Source organism: Cyrtonyx montezumae, unplaced genomic scaffold (assembly GCF_038088225.1).
Source record: "Cyrtonyx montezumae isolate F1298 unplaced genomic scaffold, pur_monq_1.0 scaffold_20, whole genome shotgun sequence".
In the NCBI taxonomy this organism is placed as follows: domain Eukaryota; kingdom Metazoa; phylum Chordata; class Aves; order Galliformes; family Odontophoridae; genus Cyrtonyx; species Cyrtonyx montezumae.
Genome location: NW_027071937.1, coordinates 1384201 through 1409856, shown reverse-complemented (window position 1 = coordinate 1409856; position 25656 = coordinate 1384201). Strand labels below are relative to the sequence as shown.

Sequence of the window (25656 nt, the reverse complement as noted above, 5' to 3'; positions counted from 1 at the left end):
TTGCTGCTCACCTTTTGGCACCTTTCAGCAATTCACTGGGTAAGCTGGGTGGGAGAGAGCCAGGAATCAGCATTGTGCTTCTTTGATGGGGGTAATATCATGCATATTTCACAGCGGGGAAACTGAGCCACGTCTTCTTATGTTTGTCTTCATGAAGATCTGGTGATTGAGGCCTTTATAAATACTTTGTGAATATTTTATGCTAATAGTCTGTGTGCGTATCTGGCATGAAAAAGCTTTGCCACGCCAAAAACTTGGAATGTAAATGTTGTATGGAACCTGCTGGTCTCCAGTAATGCGGAAGAACAATGCATGAAGTAGGCTGGCAACTGAGGAATGCCACAAAAATATAGCTTGCATTGAGGCTGGCAATATTGTCCTGTGTTGAAAATAACACAGGGCTTCTAAAGATGCATGAAGTGTCTGCTCATAGCCCTTATACATTCCCTGTACAGGTAAACTGAAGGTACTTCCTAAGGAAGGGTTTGGTCTTGATCAGTCATTACTTTCTATAGCAGATGCATTATCCTTCTAGTTAGTTGGGGAAGAGAGGGAACATAATGCAAAAGCCTCTTTTCAGGCCTGCCCAGGCCTTCTTTCTGTTGAGGAGAATCTGGGAACAGGTCACGGTGTGTACCCTGTCACTAATCCTTTACACTGACCAGGACAGGGAAAGATCAGCAGAGGTCAGCAGGGATTTGCTAATATAAGCACATGCATTCCTGTTGTCATGGAAACATAACTCTCTCCGTTCCTTTTTTCAATTCACAACTACTAAATAAATTCTCTGATACTTGAGGTATCGGTCCCCTTTCTGCCCTTGGTATTTTTCCCAAGCTGGAAATGCGCCGGGGCGATCAGGAGGAGCCCATCCTGCAGGGTGAGCACTGCATTGGGCTGGGCTTGTGGGCCTGCACAGTTCAGACTCTGAGGATTCCTGTCTCGGTTATTACAGTGCAGTTGGGGGCTGCTGTTGGGAAGCCTGTTTTTCTCACCACTTAGTTATAACTTGTTGTTTTTCAAGTCATTATAGCAAGCAGGGTTGGTGAAATACACCTGAAGGAAGCCCCTTTCTTCATGAGTCTACCATCAATTTTCATCCAAGATGATACTCATCAAGGGTAAGATGTAAAATATCTTGAAAGTCAAAGAACTTTACAGGGCAAAGCCTTGTACAAAGCATACTTAATGCATAATGGATGAATAATTTCAGAAACGTAAATTACAACTTGTAGACATGAAGCAATCTTTTCTCAAAGTATATCATTAAAATAATAGAGGAGAACGTGTCTAAATCCTGTCTGGTACAACTTGCTTAATGGAAAACAAAAGTGCTAATTGAGGAGATCAAGTGTTTGATCTCTTTTCTCCTCCTCCGGGACTCCTTCACATATGTAGGTCCTGGAGGAACAGAGTGCACATTCTTTTACTGTACTTGGTTTTGGAAATGAGGAAATGCTGTTTGTTAGACATGTAGCCTGGTTACCCGTTCAGCACTGCAGCTTCAGTTTGACGTTTTACATCCCACAGAAGAAGTTGTGCATTTTTCTTCTGGGTAATGTGAGTTGTACTGGCTTTCTGGGAGAGAAAAACTGAGGTGGATGAGAAAAATTGGACCAGTCTAGATTCTTATCATTTTATCTCAGAAAGCCTGCCTTCAGTCTGACCCAAAGACAGGAAGGGCAGTTCCTTCTATCATTGATGCTCCTGCAGTTTGGGGGAAATGCCCATCACGTAGGGCTCTAGAAACTGCCTCCTCCTGCTAGGCATTCTCTGCTTCCTGAAATGATCCCGGAACATCAGAGAAGCGGGCAAATGTTCAGATCCTGAAAGAGGTGAAAATGTATGTGAATCCAGTAATAACTACATAATGTGTAGAAATATAATGTTATAGAGGGGGGAAAAATCCAACTTCTTAATTCTCTAATACCTCTGAAGTATTGGATGAATAATTCTACAAGCGTATATTCTCACTAGTGTCCTATAATGTATTTATTTTATAAGTTGGACAGTCTGATGCAGAAAATTGAATTGTCTTGCCTAAGCTCACACTGATTTTACCATGCCAGAAGTTAATTTATGGCTTTTGCATCTATGATTAAGAATATTTTTGAGATACTGTAATCAGGTGTAAGTGACAAGATGAGAGCATACTGTGTACATGCTGAGCAGGTGTTCAGAGAGGAATATCTTCAGTAGTTACTAGGCATCATTTTTTTGTGTGTATTGAGATAATATTGTCTTATTTGAATGAGGCATAAAACATTTTTTAAGAAAAAACCCACAACATTAGTCACACATCCGTGCTGTCCTTCCATGTGAAGGATGCAAGGTAATCTCTGGGCTGACAATGCATTGTGTGCCCCTTCCTTTTGGAATGTTAAGTGGCCTCTAAGGCACCTTTAAGGTAGGTAGTTATCAGTGAGGCATGATAGCAGTTATCAGTGAGTACACAGTAGGTGACAACTAAGGGGTTCCTTGTGAAGCTGAAACTGCTAAAATTAAAGTGAGAGAGATTTTTTCATGAAGCTGTGGTACTGAGCATCTTCCCTGCAACCATGTGTATCCCCAGCCTGAAAGCATCCAACATCTGTCAGTTTCCTGAGGCCTTCAAAAGCCAAACTTGTGAAAACCAAAACCAAAGAAACAAGGCAGTGAGTAAGGCTAAAGCAATGCATTGTGAGCTGTGAAATAACGTCCTGCGTATTGTCTTAGCAATGCTTATTTGAAATGGAGAGGGAAATCTGTGAAAGAATTTACTTCAGTGCAACTCATGCTGTGGGACAATCACCACTGAGATTTCAAATCGTATTAAGACAATAGAATAAACCAAGCTGTAGAATTGTGGTTGTTTTTTAAGTAAAAGGACAGCAGCCTTGATGGCCTCTTGCTCCCGTGCTGTCTTTGAGTTCTCACCACTCTCTGGCATTGCAGTGCAACGGCATTTTGTCCTGGCACAGTGGAGTGGGAGATTCCTCCCAGCTCTCAGAGGAGTGACGGTGAGCTCCCGCAGGGGGTTTAAGGCTGCCTGCTGTCCTGTTAGTTTCTTGCTTCTTATTTTATCAATATATACCTGGCTGTTGTTTGACAATAACATTTAATAAAGATATCAATTATAGAATGATTAAAGTCAATTACTAAAACAAAACCTGGCAAAATAACTTGTTTCTCTTAAGGAGAAAAGGTCACAAACTCCATCTTTTAGGGAGAACCTTTGTCAGCTACTTCTAAAGTGCAAAACCAGACCTGTACTGAGAAAGCTCAAGGAATGCTTTATATCTGACTTAGATGCCTTTGAAGTCCCTTCTAATCCAACCCTAAATGCCTGGAACATGTTCTTCAAAGAAGCTGTAGTCTTCTCCAGTTTCATTTCAGAGTAGGATTGCAGGGCAGTATTACTGCTTTTTTTTTTTGTGGTTTTTTTCACTTGAAAGTGTCACTGATTTGTATTATTCTTGTGAAAGGTAAAGAAGAAATCTTGAATGTCTTTTTTAATCCAGCACCAACAACTTCTGTGGAAAATTACGAACTCCTGCCTTTTGGTGACTTCTTTGACCTCATTTCCAGAAAACAGTGTGGTCCAAATTGCCTATTTTTTATGGTCAGCATGTTGTGTAGCAGGGAAGGCTGGTTTATTTGTTGTGTTTATTAGCATCAGTTGTATATTCACATACAATTCTCATTTGTATAGTAATCTATTCTAAGATTGATTACTGTGTGTCCTAGAACAGATTGAAAATATCAAAAACAGAGCTAAAAAAAAGTCTTAAATATTCTTTCTCAGCCCAGGTAGTAGCTTGCCTTTTTGGTACCCATGTAGGTGATCCTGCACACAATGTGTTTAGCTTTCTGCTGTTGTTATCAGTGTTTCACTCTCTTCTCGCTGCTGAGACTATCTTTTCTGAGATCACTTTGTAATAAATTCTGTTGAGAATTAATGTTTCATCTGTGACAAATCATTTAGCCCAAACTTATAGCATTATTGCCATTGAGTGAGTATTAAAACTATGCTGTGGTTACCTGGGAGCATGTTTTGTCCAGGGGAAATGCTGAAGTATTAATTAGTGTGTGTGATACGATCTTGGAGTTAGTGTTGTTAATGCCCCTGCAACCTCTATGGGGTAGGACAAATGTGTGGATAGCTATCTGCAGGCTACAGTTCGCAGAATAATTTAATGTGATTTTGATACTGTTTTATTTCACGTGACTTAAAGCTGCAGGTTTCTTAGCATGCTCCATCCATGTCCTGTGAGCAATGCTACTTCAGGATCTCAGCTTGTGTTGCTTGGGCATCCCTACCAGTGGCCAACTGCTTTGTTCTCTTGGGCACTTAAGGCTTTGAGGTGAGGCCTCAAAGCCTTTTTCTTGCTTTGAGAAATTTGCTGTCTCTAGTAATGACCTTTTTCCTTGCCTAGCATCAGTCTGTTAAGGGAAAAGGTTAATTGACACACGCAGGTAATGTACATCTTCTGATGTGGAAAGGTTCCAGTGTTATGCTTGAAGCATATCCAGCTGAAGAGCTTTCACAAGGAGTGCGAAGGAGCCTTTGCTAATAACCTGTTTGATTTTAAATTCCAAGAGGTGCTGCAGTTCCTGTAATGACCACTGCTTTGTTCAGCAAGAGCTGAGATGAGTTGGGAAGTAGTGAAGAGGGGTTTTGCTTTCAAGTTGGCTCAGCCTTTGGTGCATCCAACTGCCTCTTCTGCCTGAGGCCAGGAATGTTTAAATTTACAATTAGAAGATAAAATATAGAAATCAGAAAAAGAAATTTTGTTAACCATTGAGACCAGTGGCATACGGAATCAGAAGCTGTGGATCCCTATGATAGCATACATTGTTTATTAGTAACTAATCCCCAAAACAGGACCATTTTTCTCCACAGAAAGGTTCCAGGTACTGCTAATGTCATTGCCTTTAGACCTAATTAAAGTAACATTTGGTCATAGAAAGAAGCTAAATCCAATGCAGCAACAATGCAGGAAATGACTTTTCTTCTTTGCCATCCTGTACATAACTGAATCTCGGATGTCATTCATAACTGTAGTGACCTTTGAGAAGGCTGGGATTTTACCTATTAATTTGCTACCATTCTTTGGTAAACTGAGAGGGACTTCTGACTTCTTAAAGAAACTTCACATTTGCTTAACTTGGTATCTGTGTAGCTTAGCCCTTTTGTATTTGACTATATCTTTTTGTTTGTTATGGACAAGAATTAACGATGAATACAGATTACTGAGCAATGCAGTCACATGGTGAACCAAATTAGAGTAAGTGCAGAAAGTTGTACCTGCTGGGAAAGCATACTGGAAAAGAAGGTAACACCAAGTGAATTTTATGCGTCTTTATTTGCAAGAAGTGTTTAGACTGCCTGCTTATAACGGAAGCAGAAAACGGTGCATGTAACCTTTGAGATGACTGCAGCCTGTCTACACTAGTAGTGCTTGCTGACTGTTTAAATGTGAATTTCTCTCTAGATGAACTCTGTTGCAAACTGGAGAAATCATTCTGAGCACAGTGGTATTGGGCTCTTTTCTTGTCACAGACTGTACTTCTGGCCTCTGGAAAGTGCAGGCTGGGGCTGGTTGCTCATTAAGTTTACAAAAGCTCGTATCTCCTGTCTAGTAAATCTTTTGGGGATAGTTTCCTGGGCTCCCACCCTAATTGCTACAGAGATTCCAGGCAGATTCCGTCATCCTTGTTTTCTGCCTGACTGGGAATCTGAGAATAAAAGGGTTCATGGCGGAATAATGAGATTGCTGGACAGTGCAATGCTCAGCAACTCTCCCCAGCATCATATGAGAGAGGAAGGGGAGGGGTGTGCAATAGAGATGATGATGGGAATAGAAGGGGCTGTCGAAATCCCTCAACGCCCTCCTTCCCCCATCAATACTGCATCTTAAAAGAAGACTTAGAAACGCCACAGTCTTCTGGTGGGAGGAATTAGAGGGAGGGTCAGGGCAGGGGCAGGCTTTTGTAAACCAGAGTCTCCTATAAATCCCTTTCAGGCCCTAAAGCCGGATGCCTCCACCTTCACATACAAAGACTGAAAAGCTGATGGGGTACTGAGTTGATAGAAAACTCTGACACAGATTAACAACTGGGTGCATAGAAGGTGCACCAGAGCAAGGCAAACATAACCAGAAATGGACTGGGATAACGATGGCATGAATGAGAGAATGGTTAAGGTCAGCTGAGAAGTGATGCTATGCTGTGAGATTTTGGCAAATCCTTAGAATGGAGAACAGCACCTTAAGGCTTTTCTGAAAAAGCAGTGCTGCAGTGAGGGCAGGGAGCTGTGGGCAGTCAGACCTATGCTGGCTGTTTGATACCTGCCACTCTCACCTGTCGATGTGAGTTGTGGGTTTTCCCAGAGATGCTCCTTTCACTGCCAGGCCCACAGTTATATACAGAGCACTGCAAAAATGGCAAAGAGCTGTTTGTGCACTGGTGTGTAAAAAGTAGGTTAAGTGCTAGTGCTTCTACTTTCAATTTGAAGCAAAGGCAGGACTTTCACTAGGAGCATACCTATTTCTCTTGATACCATCATTAGTGGACTACCTCAGAAAAAATAGAATGCTTAGAAGCAGCAGCTGAGACATTAAGCCTCAACCAGTATCTTGTGGAATATATTTTAAAATATACATCTGTGATTTGTGTGGTGATTGGCAGAAGAGCTTTTATTTTCTTAAGCTTCTTAATGCCAACTAACAAAATGTCTGTTTTCTCAACAGGGACTTCGTACTCTGAAAATGAGAGGAGTTGTTCATCATCCCCGTGTGAAAATGGTGGGAGCTGTAAGGATTTGGAAGTGGGGTACCAGTGCACCTGCCCCATGCACCCCATAGCCTACATGGGCATAAACTGTGAACTCCTCTATGATGCATGCACTAAACATCATTGCCCTGCCCATATGATTTGCAACAAGACTCCAGGACTCCCAGAATATGAATGCATCTGTATGCCTGGCTTTACAGGTATTGATTGTAGCATTAACATTAATGAGTGCGAGAGCAACCCCTGTAAAGATCCTCATTTTGAATGTGTAGATAGTGTAAGTGGATACGCCTGTAAATGCCAAACAGGACTGAATGGAGAAGGCTGCCAAAGTTCTATGTGCTCTAGCCACCTCTGCCTAAATAATGGGACATGTGTCGAGGGTCCTGGGGACTATGCCTGCATCTGCCAACCTGGCTTCACTGGGGCCCACTGCAAAGACAACATTGATGAGTGCGCCTCCAACCCGTGCCAGAACGGAGCCATCTGCCGAGACAGGGTGAATGAGTATAGCTGTTTCTGTGTGCCTGGGTTCCAAGGATACAACTGTGAAATAGACATCAACGAGTGTGCATCCCGGCCCTGTAAAAACAATGGCACCTGCCTGAATGAGATGGATCACTATCTGTGCAAGTGCATCCCCGGCTACACAGGTACCCTTTCATGCTCGTGTACTATCCTGCTGGTTGGGCTGCATCTTGCTATTCATGTAGTTCCACAGTGTGCCTGCTGCTGGCGAGTTTAGTAGTGTTTGTAGCTGTCATGAGAAGCCGTTGTTCTACAGCTATGAGACTAAATCCCTGTTGCACAACTCAGATTTGCTGAGTGTCTGATTTGTTTTTGAGTAATGTTGTAGTGTTTGTGGCTCCCAAGCAATATTTGAGGCTGATCTCCATGGGTAGTACAGATTCTGAGAGACATGGATCTAAGAGTGAAAGTGGGTGCACTCTCTGAGGTTGGGAACACCAGATATCAAGTAGGTGTGATTAGCCTCTCTTTGTAACAAAGGGAGATATACTAGAAAAGAGATTGAGTACCAGGAGGAGTACAGTTAGTGTTTTCAAGTATAACTGTTTATCTGCTTTGTAGTTCTTTGTCCAGTCCTGCAGGATTTTTCTGAGGGGAGTTGTCTTTGGAATAGAGTGGCTTTCATTTGGATACTTCCTTTCCAATTCTTTGTCTGGAGAATGTTTCTTGGGCTATGACATAAGTATCCCTTTTATGTGCATCTGTGCTGTTGATGACTCAGAGTAATCTACACCTGTGAGTTATCTGTGAAGGAGGTGGTGGGAGGTTCTCCTTCTAGCGCTGCTATCGGAGTGGAATGTGGCTGTACTGTGCCCATTTCTGCCTGGTACCACTTAGCACATGAACTTTCTCAGCCTTCCTTACTGTCACAGATTGAAGTGTTTCAAGAGTTAGGTTGCTGTGAAGGAATGCTGCTGATTACCAGTGGAATGCAACATCAGGAATGTGACTGATGGTGAGTCACTGATAAAAAAAAGAACAGAGACTTGGGAGGAAAAAAGCAGAATTTTTCTGTAGGCCTTAAGGTTGCTACTGATTTTTAGAATCAAACATAATTTTGCAGATCAGTTTCTTTTGACTCTTTTCTTGAATCATCTATTAAGGATTATGGGATTCCCCTGATAAGGAAGTGATAAAATAACCCAAGCAGCTGAAGGAGTTTGTACTCCAAGTTATTCTGGTGTTGGATATGAGCCTTATGGCCTAGTGCTTCATCCTGACCTCAGAGGTTCGAGCACTACTGGTTACTAAGGTAGGTTGTTTCCTGGTGCTTTCAGATGGAATTTGGGTGAAGGGAGTTCTGCTTGAGTATTGACAGGTTTGAATCAGCAGATTAGGGGGCCCACATTCCTGAGGATTAGGATGGCCTCTCCAGTACGTCCTGAGCCTTTAACGAGAAGCAGAGCTTAGATGGACTGGTAGGTGCCACTGCAATGACTGACACGTGGAGATGATGTCAGGTCATGGACAGTTTCAAGTGGTGGAATATGGTATGGCAAGGCAGTTGCATAGGAGTTTGCATGGGAGGTCTTATTCTGTCAGTGAAAGGTGAGATTTTTGAACCAAAAATGCCTGACTTCTTTTTACTTTTCACTATTAATATATAAAGTTAATGCCTAAGTTTTAGTAACATTTCTTTATACAATGGCTTACTAATATATAGTATCACTGTAATTAGCATTTTGCATTGCTTTAATGCTTTTACTTATAGTCATCTCAAAGCAAGTTACAAATATTATTTAAACAAATGGATCAATGTATTGGAGAAGCAGGTAGTGATCACTTTTCCCATTCCCAAAATGCAACTGCCTTTGATGCAGAACACTGGATCTGGTTAATAGCAGCGCAACACAAGTGAAGAGTACCATGTCCAACTTAAACTGTAAGAGCTGTATGATATATAATAATTTAAGTAGCCCTAACTAGCAGTGTGATTCTTCTCTTCTCATCCCTGTTCTCTCTGCCCTGAGAGGATTCCCAATCAAAACAGCTCTTCTTAGATTTTTAAGGAGTGCGTGCAAGTCAGATCAACATGGCTTACTCAGAAAATGAATGTCTTTTGTGAAGCACTGTCTAGTTGGCTGCTTCAGCAAACCCAAATGAAAGAAATGAAAGCTTTGTAAATTCTGCAAATTATTTCTAGTTTTGTTGTAAGACTAACATCCAGTAGTCTAGAGAAAACAATTCCCTTTTACTAGAAAAGTGAAAGGTCCTTAATCTCTCTAAGAATTGCACACTGTTCATAAGCTCTCAATGTTTTTACAGCAAAATTAGAAACGATCACTGTGGTGGCCACTTGGGTTTGATAACATGGCCTTTGCAATTCCAGCTCAGAAATACAAGCAGTGCAGAATATTCTTTGATGGATTTTTAACACAAATATTTCTCTTTTCTAACCGAGGTATAAACTGTGAAGCCGAAATAGATGAATGTGATTCATACCCTTGTCAGAATGGGGCCTTGTGCAGTGATCACATTGGGTTCTACACCTGCACCTGTACACCGGGTTACCAAGGAATCCAGTGTGAGGTGGACATCAATGAATGTATAAGCCAGCCGTGTCAGCACAATGGGACATGTCATGACCTCATTAACAGGTGAGAAATCAGTGTTTGGGCAGTTAGATACAGTAATGTAAAATTCTGCTTAGTGTAACCTACCAAAATTGGAGTATAAATTGATGGAGATGATTGAATTTAGTGTTTTGTACACCCCAGTGGTAGTAACTGAATGAGTGATTAATGGCAACATGTGAGGGGGACCCTCCTGGTAGCAGAACTCCTCAGAGGCCTAAAAGCAGGTAGAAAATGATTCCTGCTTTTGCTTCCATCTGACGTATCAGGTGCCAAGGGAAGTGATCTGCAGATCATGACCAGCAAAAGCAGCTGGTGAGAATGTACGTGTGTGTTAGTGTGGCCTGTTTGCACAGAAGGAACTGCCTTTTTCCTCTGCCCACAATTGAGTATGAGGACTAACTCCAGTCAGCTCAATTTGCTCATTCCTCATACAAGCTTAACAGTGAAATTAAGGGGTTCTGCATCACTGTTTTGTTGCCCCGCAGTTACCAATGTGACTGTAGTGACACGGGCTTTGAAGGGGACCACTGTGAGTTGGATATCCTGGAGTGTGCCTCTGAGCCCTGTCTGAACAATGCCACGTGTGTTGAAGGAATCAAGAGCTACAGCTGTGTCTGCTGGACAGGTAAGTTAGAAATCTATATGCATCTAGGCATACAGTAACAGAGAACACATGCTGAGTTGCCTCATTGAAGGAGTAAGGATTTAACAATCATACAGCATGCTCCACTGTGATGTTTCGTTATCCAAAACAGTGAGGCTACCACTGTATCTCCCTTTACATGTCATCCTGAGATCTGAACAACTTCTTTGTTGGGAAGTGCACCCTGATCTTCAACTGTAACATTTCCTTTCTCTTCTTTTCTGCATTTCCCTTTGTGGTTTTCTATCACAAAGCAGTAGTTTCTTGCAAAATGGTTATCTGAATCTCTCCTTTGACATGCTGGAGAAACTGGAGGACTCTAGGACTCCTTTCTCAATGAGTTGCAATGTCTTTTGGCTCCTATTCTCATCCTCAAGGCAGCCACAGTATTTGGCTGACTTGTTCTAGTGCAGTTGTGCATGGTGCTTACACAGATGTCTCCTGGCAGGTTACACAGGACTGCACTGTGAAGAGGATGTGAATGAGTGTGCGACAGATCCCTGCCACAACGGAGGTGTGTGCCTGGAGCGATCCAACCAGTCTTATTATGGATCACAACCTGACTTCCCCAGCAATTTCAGCTACAGCCAAGCAGCTGGTTTCCTCTGTTGGTGCCAGCCAGGCTTTGCAGGTGGGCTTTGTGGCAAATGTTGACTCCTTTCTGCTCCAGATAGAGACTGTGTTTGAGTAAATAGGAATGATGGGTGAAATACCACTCACACTTTCCCCTGGTTTGTAAATATCTATAAAAGCATGGATTTAAGAACTTTGGAAGGAGAGACTAACAATAGTGCTTCCATTTTTAGTGGGAGTTTGGTCCACTATTGTGCAGAAGTTCTGATTCTGCCACTGCTCCCTTTTCTGACAGGAGCTTAAGTGATCTGTCTTCCTTACTTCATCATGCCTAATTGTTTTAATGATGGAATCTATTTGGCAGAGCATTAGGAGCGACATGCATAGTTTACAGAATTCTTCTGCATTTTTAGATGGACAGAAAAGAACCGCAAAACATCATAAATGAATGCAGTTGTCTTTCAGTTTCATCCTTCACTGATGTATGTGTGCACTAAAGTTGGCAATTTGTATTTTCGCTTCAAAGGGGAGACCTGCTTTACTAACATCGATGAGTGTGAGTCCCAGCCCTGTCAGAATGGAGGTCACTGTGTGGACCTTGTTGATGGCTTTCTCTGTCATTGCCTACCAGGTTATTCAGGTAAGGGTGGTGAAGGTGGGTGGCTGGAATCAGGTCAGTCTGGCTAACTAATGCAGAGTTGCTGTGTTATTGTCTGGCTGCAGGACTGGATTCCAGTACTGAGTAGCCCAGAATGTTAAATGGGACTGTGGGGAGCTCATTAGCTTTGAAGAGGGATTTCTGTCAGGGCTCAAAAAGACTACATGATTTTGATCAAGCAAGTTGATAGACTTAAATCTAGACCTTGAAACAGATCAGCTATATAGAAAAGTCTAAGAACAGGATACCTGGGAACCTGTATCCTAGAGTGAACGTTTTCTGGGAGAGCTGTTTTTTTTTTTAATACACAAACTATGAAAATGAACAAAACAAAATGAAAAAAAAACATTAAATAAAACAAAGTAAATCTTAAAAGTTTCTTAACAATTCGAATGTCACAAGCTACTGACTGCAGCAGATTGGATCATCAACACATAAAACATCTGTAAAACATCTCTCATCCCTAACACTCCTGGATGATAAGAGCCAGGGATTTTTGGCTGAAGGCAGTAATTTGCTGTGTTAGGAGGTCAAAAGGTCTTTGTGATGTGAGCAAATGTAGCCTTCTCTGTTTACAAGGGAGCGGGGAGTTTGGATTCTTATACAGATGCCTTGCCTGACCCTAAATGGGTCTCGGTTTTCTGGCTGAGAATCTAGGGGATAGTGAGTACACATCAGCTCTATTTGAGGGTGCACTGTTGACTGATTCTCAGTTTTCTGCATCTTTAAATTCTGTATGTACTCTCTATTTTGAACAATTTACTCTAAAATCAGTTTGTAAGAAAGGTGGTCCCAGCACACTCTAGCATTTGCGTATTTTTGAGGTGGATGTAGCCTTTCTATGGTGTTCCTAGGCTGCCATCTCGTGGGAAAAAGAAAAACTTGAAGCCAGTATGAAACTGTCCTTGGAACTTCTTGGAACAGCAGGTAGCAGCATTCCATAGTCTTAGGTTTCTATTGCAAGGGAATGTTTTGTTTTTCCCTCTGTGGTCATAATGATTGAGCAAGGAGCATGGGTGCCCAACTTTTTTCTGGGAAGCCCTATTACACAGGTACTTTCACACCCAGAATCTCAAGTCAACTCCTAGTTAACACGTTCCATTAATTGGACTGAATTCTTTGTACAGTTTTCTGGTGTATCTAGTTTGATTTGGATTCCAAATTTAGGCTAGGTCAAGAAAAAACTGTTTTTGTAGGTGTGGGCTTTGAAAATTGGCTCTTATCAATTTTTTTTTTCATAGCTAGTTTTCTATTAGATACAGTGCTGCACTCATGAACTAAGATCTTGTCCAAAACGATGGTTGGAAGTTTATCCTGCTCCTCATAATTCCCATTCACATGTATACCCTTTTTCTCCTTCACTGCCTCTGTACCCCTCACAGAGTTCAGAATTTCATTTTGCCTCGCAACACTGCAGATCTGTTTAATCCTTTCCAGTTCTTAGTGTGCTTATGGAAGAAAAGCTGACAGGAACACAGGGTGATGGGCAGAGGAGTGCTAGAGTTCGTTCTGTTGCATCAAATTTGGATTCATTAGTACTTGAAGGGGATTAGAAGCAGGTTGCTCTTCTGGATATTGCTTTTGGTAAAGGACTTTGTTTCATCTGAGGTAGTTCTGACACATTAACACAGTGAAAGGCTGTGAGCAGTCTCTGTGAGATCAGTAAGTGCATGTGGAGGAGTGGAGCTGACAGGGAAATAATAGTAATTAATCTCCTCTCCTTTGTCAATTAATCCCAGTAACAGTCATGCTGGGTAAACAGCTTATTACTTCATATTAGGATCACAGAACAACTTTGTGAAGCTTCCCGTAATGTTTCTGCTCAAAAAACATTTCTGTGGCAGCTTAGATCTACCATGAACTTGGGTTTAAGCTGCCTCCACCGATTAAAGTGAACTTGCTACTCTGAAGAAAGCTTTCTTGGGGCAGCAGGGGGTTCTTTCAGTATTTTTTTTTCTTCAGTCTGAGGAATTTAGGGGGGGTGTTAGGATAACAGTGTGAGTAAGGAGAAATCCATTCTTTGCAAATTAACTGCCTCTATGCTGTCTCACGCTGGAGGATTGCAGGGAGGTGAACCGTTCTTCCTCTGAAATGTTATTGTCAGAAAAGCAGTGCCTCTTTCTGAGGAGACCTACATAATAGGTCCTGAAAGTCAATCCAGTGCATTAGTTTGTGCTTTAGCAGAGGATGTGCCCTGAGAGGATATAAGAAGTGTGAAATAAAAGATTGCATGGATACTAAATGAGGTAAGAAGGAGAATGAGTCTTGTGTAGTCTTGGAATTATGTTGACTGTGGTCAGGAGAAAAAGCATATTAGGAAAAGTCAACCTTTAGTAAAAAAGACAAATTGAATTACGTGTTCATAGGAATGATTTCAATCTGCCTTGTGTATAGTGGGCCATGGTTTAGACCAGGACATAAAATCGATAAATAAACAAAAGACTGTTCCCTCTGTTTGGAAGAACTGACTTTTAACCTGCAAGTATGTAATCACTGAAATGGAATTTGACTAATTTGCTCTTTAGAGGTTTTGAATGACTTGAGCACTCCTACTCACATTTCTGCTCCTGCTAAAGCTGTCTTCAGAAAGGCCATGGCAATGAGAGGGGAAGAGCACCATCATTTCAATTGCAGCCTTTGCTTGGCAGGAGAACCTTGTGATCGTGGTAAAATTCTGAGCTTTTTAGCACGTGGCTTAGGAATGCTTGTGCTTCTAAGTGAAATCAGAAGGTAATGTGGTGGTAAATTTGGGGGGGGATTGTCTTTCAGTAGTAATTGGAGTGCTTACCAACCATTTCACTTTGTTCAGCCATAATATCTGTCAGCTGTCCTTAAAGAAGTAGGACACCTTCTGTGTAGCTGTAAATTGTTGCTCTGCAAGCATGCTGGCCCAGATCAAATAGACTTGAATTTCTGGGTCAGGAGTCATGAAATAAATGGGAGATGCTTCTTCCTTCTAACTGCCCTTGTGATATAGGTTGGCACTTGGACAGATTTAATGGGTTTTTTTGGAGGTATTTCCTGATGTCAGATTTGTTGTAGAGATGTGGCCTCCACAGAAAGAGCAACTGAAAAGTTACCATAATGATTAAAGGACTTGCTACCCCTTCAGCAGAATCACATTTTAGTAATACTAAAGGGAGCAAAAGAGTACTTCATGCATGCACCAATGCACGCACCCCTAGCTCCCTTTCTATTCCACTCTGCATCTGCCTTCTGAGTCATAGCTCCATGGTTAATGAAACCTTTTGACTTCCTTGTCATCTGGTGAAAGTGCTGGAAGCACATACACTTCCGGATCCTGCCTGTTGTCTTCCAGATGCATTTTAAGCAAAAATTTCCTCTGAAACACTGGTACTTGCAACCATAAAAAAAACATGTTTTAAGTTGTCCATTTACATTGTTTGTCAGACTTGTGAACAGCCTGAGATACGCTAGCTCACCATGGTTAGGCTTTGGAGAGGGTTGTTAGAGGTGGAACAACCTGGATCAATTAAATTTGATTTCCTTACAAATGAAAATGGGTGAAGCCCTGCTTAATTAAATCTTTAGAATTGGGAGAGGCAAATACTTGGGCAGAGTGATGTCCAGAGAGACAGATCTCCACTCCATGTAGGCATGGTGAGCAGGTGAGATGGCAGTCTTCTAATGGTGTCTGCCAGCAGAGCTGACTTGGTGGTGCCGGGGAGAGGATTAGATTCAGTGTGTTCTCACCCAAAATGCTTATCAGCAGTGATGATTACTTTCAGTGATAATCAATTCATTTGCCAGTGAGCCACCACTTGCAGTATATGAACTGCCATGTACGCTTTGTGCAGGTCAAGTTTCTGTTTTTCTGAGCTCTTAAGTTTGGGATGGCTGTCCCTGAAGTCTGAAAATAATTTCTTAAGTTTCTGGGACACATTTACCAATAGAGTGAGAAAGTTGCTAATCTCTTGCTAAGAAATGTGTGAAATTTGGAAATCTGTCCGAAGTTCACGTTTAATTTTCTGATGTTTTTCTGTTATGAAGCTTCTGACATATTCAGTGTTGTTGTTTTTTTTATCCTGACCCCCCTCAAGAAGTTTCCCAAGTGATTGGGAACAAAATAATTCTCTGAATTTCAATGCCATGACTGCATCTTGTAACATGCATGGTTGCCAGTGTGTAAGAATTAAAACCTCTAGAAAACAAGTCATCTGATCATTTTCCATTTCCTTAGAAAGGTAAAAGATTTTAAAAAAAAAAAAGTATTTTATCTCAAACATATACGTTTATTCTCTAGAATTTTCATGACAGTGTATTTTCCCATCATCATTATCTGTCTCTGAGAACATGAGACAGTCTAAATATATTCTTAAATTCATCCTGGGAAAAGAAGCAACTGCAGTTTCTAACAACATAATGAATTGGAAAAATGTAGTGGCAAGTAGGGGATCAGAATCTGTGCTGATTTATGCTACGTGATTTGAATTCAGTATCTATATTTCCAATCAGCAGCAGAGACTGCACATGTGTTTGTAAATACATATCCACGTGTATATAAATCAAAATACAGATTTTCTAAAGGGATCTGATGTTCTTGGATCTTCACAGTTGTTATATAGTTGCAGTAGACAGGTGAACGAGCACAAACTACTTGTTTTCATTCTAACAGGAGCAACAGGGTCACCCTAGCTACTACAGATAGCACTGAAAATCTATGTGAGGGTAGGACTATGCCTACACAACCCAGATGTGACTATCTGGGAATCTTTGACTTCAAACAGATACCATGTACCAGGGGTATGGAGTGTATGTTGACTGGCATGTTTGGACTGAATTGATTCAGAAGAAAGTAAACAAACTTCAAGAGTTCTCGGAATGCTCTTTTACTATCTTGAAGTCATAGTGCTAATGCAGCTCCCATCTTATTTCTGGGAGATTTTGTTTGCTTGGACCCTCAATTGATACTAATGAAGACGTGGAGTTTAGGAGAAGAGCTACAGATAACATTTCTTCACAGAAACGACAACCTTCTCAGGCTTCCTTGTGGCGTGGAAGTACAATTCTTCATCCAGGAACATTACAATTTGAAAGTAGCCACATTTTTTCTAAACCAGATCCTCAGAGAAAAGTGAAATTGCAACAGCTAATTTTGTGCTGATGGAGAGAGAGCTTTGATTCCGCAGTCCCATGGTTGAACTGGTGCAGTCAGCACAAAGCAGGGTGTTTCTTCCATTCAGTTAGATAAATGGGTTGTGGCAGTTAAAAACTTGAGAGCTTTCTTTGTGAATGCTGCACAGTGCTTGTGCACACAAAGGCAGGGAGTGGGGCAGATGGAGAAAGGAGACTGAGGTGCTGGTCCCAGTGCTGAATGTACAGCAGGGCTGTACATTCACATGCTTTGGTGGTGGAAATACAGTTTTTTGTCTTAGCCTGTGAAAAGAAAACATCCTTATTTTTGTTCTTATTTCACGGAACTTGGCACATTCACCTGGGAGGTGGCGAGGGCAAGAGATTGTCTCTTGACTTTGTGCTGCTGGAGCTAATGCTGTGGATACTGCAGGGTATTACAGTAAAGCACTGAGGGAGAGCACTGCAAGTACGCATTCTTCGTGTCAGCACTGACAGAGGCCAGCTGGGGAGGTTTAGAGCAGGGCTGGATTAGATCTCACAGCAGCGCAGGTCTCTGCTATATTGGTTAGTTCCATCTCCAATCCCTATTTGTCTGACTGGCATCAGGGAGTGCTTACACACATTCTGCCAGTTCACTTCAGCCTTTCTGCCCTTCCCCACCCCCACTCACCCCCACTTTTTTTCCTTTACTGTCACAAATGTCCACAAGGAGTCGGCCATGAAATCTGCGCTGATTGGCGTGATCCTGAAGGGAATTTTTCTGCTAGCAGGTAATGAGATCTATACAGTAATTGCAATGTGTCCTGAATGTTTGCGTGCCTGCACAGGGCAGGGAGCTGGCTGTGCGATTAATGGTAGCTGGAGGCATGAGAAGGATGAGAATTCACTAGAAAGGAAGAATGTTTTTATTTTGAAGAGACCTGAAGTTTTGTTTTGGAAACTTTAGGGCCAGGAATTTCCTTGTTGCCTCAAGATACGTGTGGAGCAGTCAGTGTGCTCCGTGTGCACCTTTGCTGTAGTTCTGCACTGCTCTGAAAGCTGCCTGTCCACAGAAATCCAAGCTGGGGTGCTGCTCTGAGGCACAGGTCTTTGTTCTGTACTCAGGTGTACTTTGTCAATGTGTCAGTGTCTCCTGTTAGTTCTTTGAAGCATTAGATTTCTTTTGATGGAATCCTTTTGCAGTTTTTCCTTTTGCTTTAATGATTTAAAACTCTTTTACTGAGAACTAATTTTTCTTTAGCTCAGGGGACAAACCCTTAGCTGGCCTGAGCACTTCTGTGTCTCCTCCCCCACGTCTCCTTGAGGAGTAGTGCACGGTGGGAGAGAGGTCAAAGCAGAGTGTTGCCATGGAAATGGCAGTAATTGTGCAAATATAATTGTGGCCGGGTCTGTTTGTTGCTGCTAATTCTCAATCTCTCTCTCCATCTCTCCCTTCACCTCCCTTCCTCCCCCCCATTTTTCTTTTGGTAATAATACAAATCCTAATTAGGATGCACCAGGGAAAGGTTGCTAGGAATTCAGCTGTCTTAAGGGGAAAGGATGTCCAGCGTTGGCTGGGAAGCCCCACTGAACTCACATGTTTCAAGAAATGAGACCATGAATAGACCTCATCCTTCAGGTTGTTGGTTGTTTTTTTTTTTGGCATGTGACAGCTGAATTAGAATCTTTTGTCTTTATATGTGTTTTTTCTTTTAATATATGTATTTTTATAGTACCTACAGTGAATCTTTGCCTATTAATAGCAGCTAGAAATCATTACTTTCATTCAGAGAAGCTCAATGTATGGATTTGCATAACGTGCTATGGAACAGGACTATTCTTACCACATCAGTACCACTTCAGAATATAGTGAATCGATTTCTGTTTGAAAATAATGCAGATTGTCAGAGCTTAGCAACTTCTAACTGTATGCTCCTGGCTCTGTAGTTACTGGGACAGTGCGCTGAACACTGCTAAGTTACTGGGAATTGCAGAGTGATTTGGGTTGGAAGGGAATGTTTGCAAGTAACTGTCTCCAGATAGCAGCCTTTTAAATAAGACTTTAGAATTTTTTTCAATAATTAATTCTACTGATCTGCATTTCCTAGTCTTTAACTGTGAGAAACTCAGTACACACTTCAAAATCTAATAATGTAATGAATTGCGTTGATAATTCAAATAATGTAGCCAATAGGAAGAACAAAAGTAAATGTTTGAGCTAAGAAAATTAGAGGAGGGTACAAAGGAGACTTGGTAAGAGTAACTTGCTTTAAATGCATACCTAAAAAAGGATGCCTAATCTTTTCTTAGAGAAGCAAATTAGTTTTTAACTTCTTTTCTGTTATAGAATAGTGGCTGTCATGAAATGAACTGGACTTCTAGGTACTGCAATGGCCTAAACCAAAAATCTTGTTTTTTTTTTTTTCTAAAATAGGGCAAAGTTCCTTTACTTTGCTGAAATCTGTCTTCATTTACACTCAGTGATCTGCACCCAAACCCAAAATTCAACTCTGCAGATCTGAAATTAGCATCTAGGAAGCAGTGTTCAATAGAAACCTCCTATTTTATTTTGGTGTAACTACGAATTTAACAAATGGAAGATGTTCATAGTTGACAAAAATCATTGGTGATAATGAAGGAGGAGAGAGGGAGGCCAGCTGCTTGATGAAGGGTGTGATTACTGCAAGCTGTGTAAGGAGCAGTGATGTAGAACAGGGCTAACTGCTAAGCAAGGGGTCACAGTGGCTGGAAAAAAAACTGTTGCTACATCTTTACAACTCTGTCACAGTCTCCCATGTTTCCAGTTTGCTCTAAGAACTGCTTCAGTCTCAAATCTGATCCTGCACTGTCTTCTTAGAGGGCAAGGGTATCTTTTGTTGTTTTAGAGATCTTGTCTTTCTGATTTAGTCATGCAAAGGCTGGCTGTTTGCTGGCAGAAACAACGTGTGATAGAGACAAAGCTTGTTTTTAATTCCTTTAGGAAGAGCTGCACTGCTCCTGCTGCTGAGTGTTTCCTTGTGAGGTTAGACAGCAGTATGTAAAGACCTGAAGTTGCCAGCTCATTCTTTTCACCCATTTTAAATAAATGATATAGAAATCACACCAGCTGTGTCCCATGGGAAAGCTTGGTGTTTAATTAGCCACCAGCCTGGGGTTGTGCACTCACCGTAGGGACTAATTTGCCACCTGGTGTGAAGCACTCACCCACAGGTGTCAGCTGGGAGCTAGGAAGCAGCAGCACAGGCAGGTGTTCTGCTGCTGCTCCTGGGGAGAGTGCTGGCCAGAGGGGATGTGGGCAGGCTAGGAGGGAGAGATGGATAGGAAAATGGGGCTCCTGTTTTCTGCTGGCTTGGCCAGCCATCTTAGGAACAAAAATTAATGGCTTCTTTCTGTTTGTTATTCAGAACAAAGCTATTTTCTCCTTGTTGCTGTAGTAAATAAATATGACTGCTCTGATCTCAAAAGGGGTGGTGCCTCAACGCCTGGGACTTACGCTGACACGACGTATCTTTCCAGTGCCATTCAGTGGCCTTTCCCCAGAAGTCCTACCACAAACCTGCCTCTTATCATTCTGAAAGCCCTTTGGTCTACTGATAAGTCAGAAAACCCACACTGTTTGGTTTCTTAATTCTTCCCATCTTTTCGGGCACTAGGGCTCTCCAGGCCTAGAGATATCCAGTATGCTCTATTTATTCCGGCACTTTTCTCTCAAGTGGCCAGAGCTTTGTGCCAGAATCTCATTTTTGCCCTTGCTTCTTCCATTTCCTCAACAGTTACAACCACAACCCAGGGTCTGTGTGCTGAGCATTAATTGCTGGACAGAAAAGAAAGGGCTGAGATAGTATTAGCAATTCTGAATCTGTCCATCAGCTGGGCTCTTCTTCAGGGTAGATGTTACTGGCCACGTTCAGCGCTTTTCTAGAGGCACAACACAGAGCAGGGCTCCTTTACTTTAAGAAAAGCATAGCTATTTCCTAGAGGGATCTGAGATAATGCTGCTGGCAGAACAGCTCTAGCATAGCTGAAAAGAGAGAATTACCAGAACCTCCTGTTTCTGTTTCAGCACTTTCTAAAGAGTACCATATGTGTTGTGGTCTTACATTGGAGCTGGAAGCTGGTGTTGAGTCTTCACGTATCTGCAGATAGCACTGTCAACAGCAGCTAAATGCTTGGTCTCAGAAGAGTAAAGCAACTTGGTTAGACAGCAGTACCAGATGTTTGTGTAAGACTGGCTGTGAGGCATTGCTGGAGTGTGAGGCAGTTCACAACATCAGCACACAAATTCAAGAAGCTTCATATCTTTGCTAATTTTTTTTAATCATGCCATCAAGTCCAGTTCCTGTACTCCTAAGCACCATCTCCCCTCATCCCTTTTTCCCTCAGGCAACTCTCTAATCTCTTTGACGTGCCTATTCTGTCTAGTGGCCTTTCTTTACAAATGTCTTTTGTGTTTTGATTCCCCTTCTTTGTGTTTGAATTCCTTCTTTTTCTTTCTGCTGTCCTCGTTGTGCTTGCTAGGTAGATTCTGTGTGTAATGCTATTAGATGAGGATAATCCATGCTTGGCTTATCTGTGTGACTGTCTCTGAAGATTAGTGAAAATCAATGTTATGGGCTAGATAAACAGTGAACTGGTTGAGGAGGGCTCTTCTGTCAGTCTGGAGATGCTCGGGAAAATGACAGCTGATTTTCATTAACTAGATTTGAGTGTAATGGTCTGTAATTTCATTGAGCCCTGTTGGGATGCATGTGCCTTGAGGAGATGCACTAACTGCCACGCAGTACTCCTCACCCACTTCACTTCTGCAGGACTGGAAAGAACTGCAATCAGCTTAGTGCAAGTATGACCAAGTGCCTGTGGAGCATGTGTTGTTTCTTATTTTGTAATGAACTGAGTTTTACAACAGTGGGGGGTTGTCTGGTATTGTTTTCCAAACTACAGAATTTGAATCTTCTTAGCTGTGGCTTTCCAGTAACTTCCTGGTTGGTGGTCTAGTTAGATGCTGCATCGGCCGGATTCATAGACTTCGCCTGAGTTTAAATGCACCATATCTATGTATGAAAGATGCATAACGTCCTCGTCTTTGCTGTCTTGTCCTCTTAATATCCTCAGCTTGCTCTCCCTGCATGTTTATTAGCTGTGTTGTCTGAGGTTGTCTGGGAGAGGGCAGTGGAGTCTGCTGGCTGACACAGACTGACTGGCTGACGCTACAGACAGCACTCTGTTTGCCGGATCCAGATGGACAGCAGAGAATTATAATTTGTTGCTCTTATATTAGTAGTAGGCCACTCTGCAGTGAGTGCAGGGCTTCTTGCTGACAGCTCTTGGGTTTCTAGTACTTTCCTGAAGAGAATGGCTTAGAGAGCAGCAGCGCTGGGGAGTTTGCTGTGCCTAGCAGGCTGGCTCTGGGGAAGGGAGTCGCAGTCCCCTGCCGTGAGATCCCATTTCTAAATCTCTTTCGCAGGTGTGGAATGTGCTGTTAACATCAATGAGTGTGAGGAGGGTCCCTGCAAGAATGGAGCTGTCTGTGAGGATGGCATTGCTGACTATACCTGCCACTGTGCCCCTAGCCAGGATGGCATTGTATGGGGAGGGAAGAACTGCTCTGTCAAGCTCACTGGGTGCCAGACGCATGACTGCCAAAATGAGGCCTTGTGTATCCCGACTTACCAAGCTGAGAGCCACGGCCACCTGTGCCAGTGCCAGCCTGGTTTCTATGATGCCACATGCTCAACACCAACAACATTTTCCTTTGCTTCCAGAGGGTATCTCCTCGTTGAGCTGCCCGTGAACAATCAGAGCAGGAGGGAAGTAGCAGGAGAACAGCTTGCCAGTGTGTCCCTCCGGTTCCGAACCACCTTGCCCAGCGCCATCCTTTTTTACCGAGGCTATGAAGCTGAATACTTGTTCCTGGAGCTCTTGGATGGCATTCTGCATGTAGAACTGAAGAGGGAGGATGTTAGGCACCTGCTGCTCCTGGAGGGGATGAGAGTTGATGATGGCCTTTGGCATAAAGTTGAAGTTGTTCTGCAGAGCACTGTGCAGCTCAAACTCTGGCACAACTCCTGTGATGCAGGTGTCTGCCTGCAGAGCTTTCCTGTCCCACGCAATGCTGCTCCAATCCCACATGCCTTCCTGAGCATGTATATTGGAGGTGCTGAGGATCCACTGGCCAACAATACACAGAGCCAGCAGGGCTTTGTTGGCTGCCTGGAAGACTTGCAGGTGGATGCTGAAGCTGTGCTCCCGGTGGCTCTCCCTGTGAGCGAGGTTTCCTCTGTGACATGGGGCTGTGACCGGACAGAGTGGTGCCTCTCCGAGCCGTGTTTTCATGGTGGGCTGTGTGTGGACCTTTGGACAACGTTCAGGTGTGACTGTTCGAGGCCATATGGAGGCCCTGCTTGCTCATATGGTGAGTGTCATGTGATTTACATCTGCCAGCTCCTTTGTCAGTAGGTGTTTCAGTGATTCTAGATAAGCATTTGTACTATCTCCAGAAGAATATTTTCTATTTGGCCAGAGAGAAGGACAAAGCAAAACCCTCTGTAAGAAAAATTCTTATTGATTCCCTGTCACTAGCTCTACAGGAATGATAATCAGATTTATGGTGCAGAAGTTATTCCCTGTTGAGCCAGAGGCTCTGACTCATTTTTGTATCAGATCTAAATAACTGTAGGAGAGTAGGGAAGTTGTTTCACTGAAAAGCTGAGCTGGAGCTTTGAGTGAGTGGGAATTTATTGCTTTATAAATGAAATAGAAAGTGTTAAAGGAAGTTCTTGACAATTCTGAGTTAAAATTACACTTACTTGCCTTTTTTTTATTCCCATAAGACTTATATTGTCCGTTTTGTTTTGTTTTTTAATAAAGTTGCTCTGCTGTTAACTTGTCAGAGGACTGATGTAGGTTTCATTTCTCTTCCAGAACACCCAGCTGTAACATTTGGCCTGGAGAACTCTACTAGCTTTTCCTCGTTCATCCTTTCTGATAGCCTTGGTGCAGACTTCAACATCTCCTTTTTCATTCGTAGTTTGAAACCTAACGGTTTACTATTGCAAATCAGCAATGAAACAGACCCCTGCCTCACTATATACTTGAAGAATGGCAAGCTGAAGATTGAGATGTTATCTACAGATACTGTGTTATTTCCAGAAAATTTAGTTGATGGGAGAAGACATTTGGTAGCTCTGTCTTTCCAAGGAGGAATTGTTGGTGCTCACCAATCAGATGTGTATGTGGAGCTGGGACACGTGGTAGGAGGGCCTCTTTTAGCTGGCTATGAAGTGTATATTGGTGGACTTCCTGACCCAAACAGCACTGACCTGTGGGGAGGGTATTTTAAAGGCTGCTTGCAAGACGTCCGACTGAACAGTCACAAGATAGAGTTTTTTCAGGTTGAGAACTATAGTCTGACAGATGAACTTAATAGGACTCAAAATATTAATCTCATAAATGGATGCATCTCTGATAACACCTGCAAGGTAGGATGTCTCTTGTTTCTCTCTGCATGTGTGCTCATGTTGTTAGTTACAGCTGTGTGACCGTGGAACAATTTGACAGTTGCTGGTACCAGGGAAGCAGAACACGTGCACTCTGAGGCCGCACTCCTGTGATGTAACTCTTGTCTCTCTTTGCCCTTTTTTTTTAACACATAATTTTTCAAATCTGAAAGCTACAAACTTTTCTTTCTATTCTTTTAACTAGATTTAAACGATGATTTAAACTCCTCCCCTGTTATGTTAATTTTGTGGCAACAGTTTGCTTTGATTTGAATACACGCAGACAAAAAGAACCAAAAAGCCCATCTGAAGAATAGCAGGCTGGTAGGTGATTAAAATCAGAAGCCATAACAACAAAAGTAATAGCAAAGGACATTTCCTTCTCCCCATCAAATAACTAGATGCAATCCATCAGCAATGTTGTACTGCTTGGTGTGATACGCTCAGAGTAACTGCTTTTTCACAGAAAGCTTCAGACCAGTGTCCAAACCACGACTACTGTACATGAATGCATCTGAATACAGATTTTGCAACGTCTTTGAAAGTCAGCATGGTGCAGACCAGTAGCTGTGTGGATAAGATGCTCTCTGAAGTACAGTGTTTTTGCAGATGTGCTGCCAGCTGTTCTTTTCTAAGCTGATGGAGAGTTTTTGTTCATCAGCAGTGTAGATAGGAGGGGGGTGTCTCAGGAGTTGCTTGCATAGAGGCTCATGTAGTTCCTTTGCTGCCATTGATTTAGTATTGTCATTACCCTTCCTTGAGTCTAACACTGATTGTCACATTTCCTTCCACAAGTTCTTTTAGATCTAAACACAGATTATACTGCTCCTAAATTGTGCTATTTTGTCTTACAGTCTGAACCATGTCAGAATGGTGGCAGGTGCATTGTCACTTGGAATGATTTCCATTGCAGCTGTCCAGCAAATTTCACTGGGAAGTTTTGTGAAGAGAGAGTCTGGTGTGAAAGTGACCCGTGTCCTGAAACTACCACGTGTATAGATGTTCCAGCAGGATATGTGTGTGAGTGCTGTTATCCTGCTTATGTGCTGCTGATGTCCTCAGGGTTTACAATCAGTATTCCTAGTTCACACTGTTGTGAGAAATACAAACACATGCTGCAAATAGCAAGCTAAGAATGATGGCCAAGTACATACTGTTGTGGGCAGCACACACTTTATGGATTTACCACTAGTATGTGATAGAGTGAAGGTGGTACTCAGAGACTTTTTTTTGTTACCGAGACTTGATCAGGGAGGAACTGCTAGTGAGTGATCACCTGCATTATCAGCACTGCAGGGCAAGGGCCATCTTTTTTTCTCTAGTGTTCATCCA

The 25656-nt window shown here is 42.3% G+C and overlaps 1 protein-coding gene across 1 annotated transcript in view; it reads left to right on the top strand.

Annotated features, from left to right (window-relative positions):
* CRB2 (crumbs cell polarity complex component 2) overlaps positions 1-25656 on the top strand; it is a 35288-nt gene that overhangs the window by 2825 nt on the left and 6807 nt on the right. The window contains exons 2-9 of the mRNA XM_065737255.1: positions 6732-7427; positions 9704-9899; positions 10364-10503; positions 10970-11152; positions 11621-11734; positions 22293-23240; positions 23750-24306; positions 25179-25344. Coding sequence (XP_065593327.1) covers positions 6732-7427; positions 9704-9899; positions 10364-10503; positions 10970-11152; positions 11621-11734; positions 22293-23240; positions 23750-24306; positions 25179-25344 — 3000 coding nt within the window. The remainder of the gene's footprint in view (positions 1-6731; positions 7428-9703; positions 9900-10363; positions 10504-10969; positions 11153-11620; positions 11735-22292; positions 23241-23749; positions 24307-25178; positions 25345-25656) is intronic.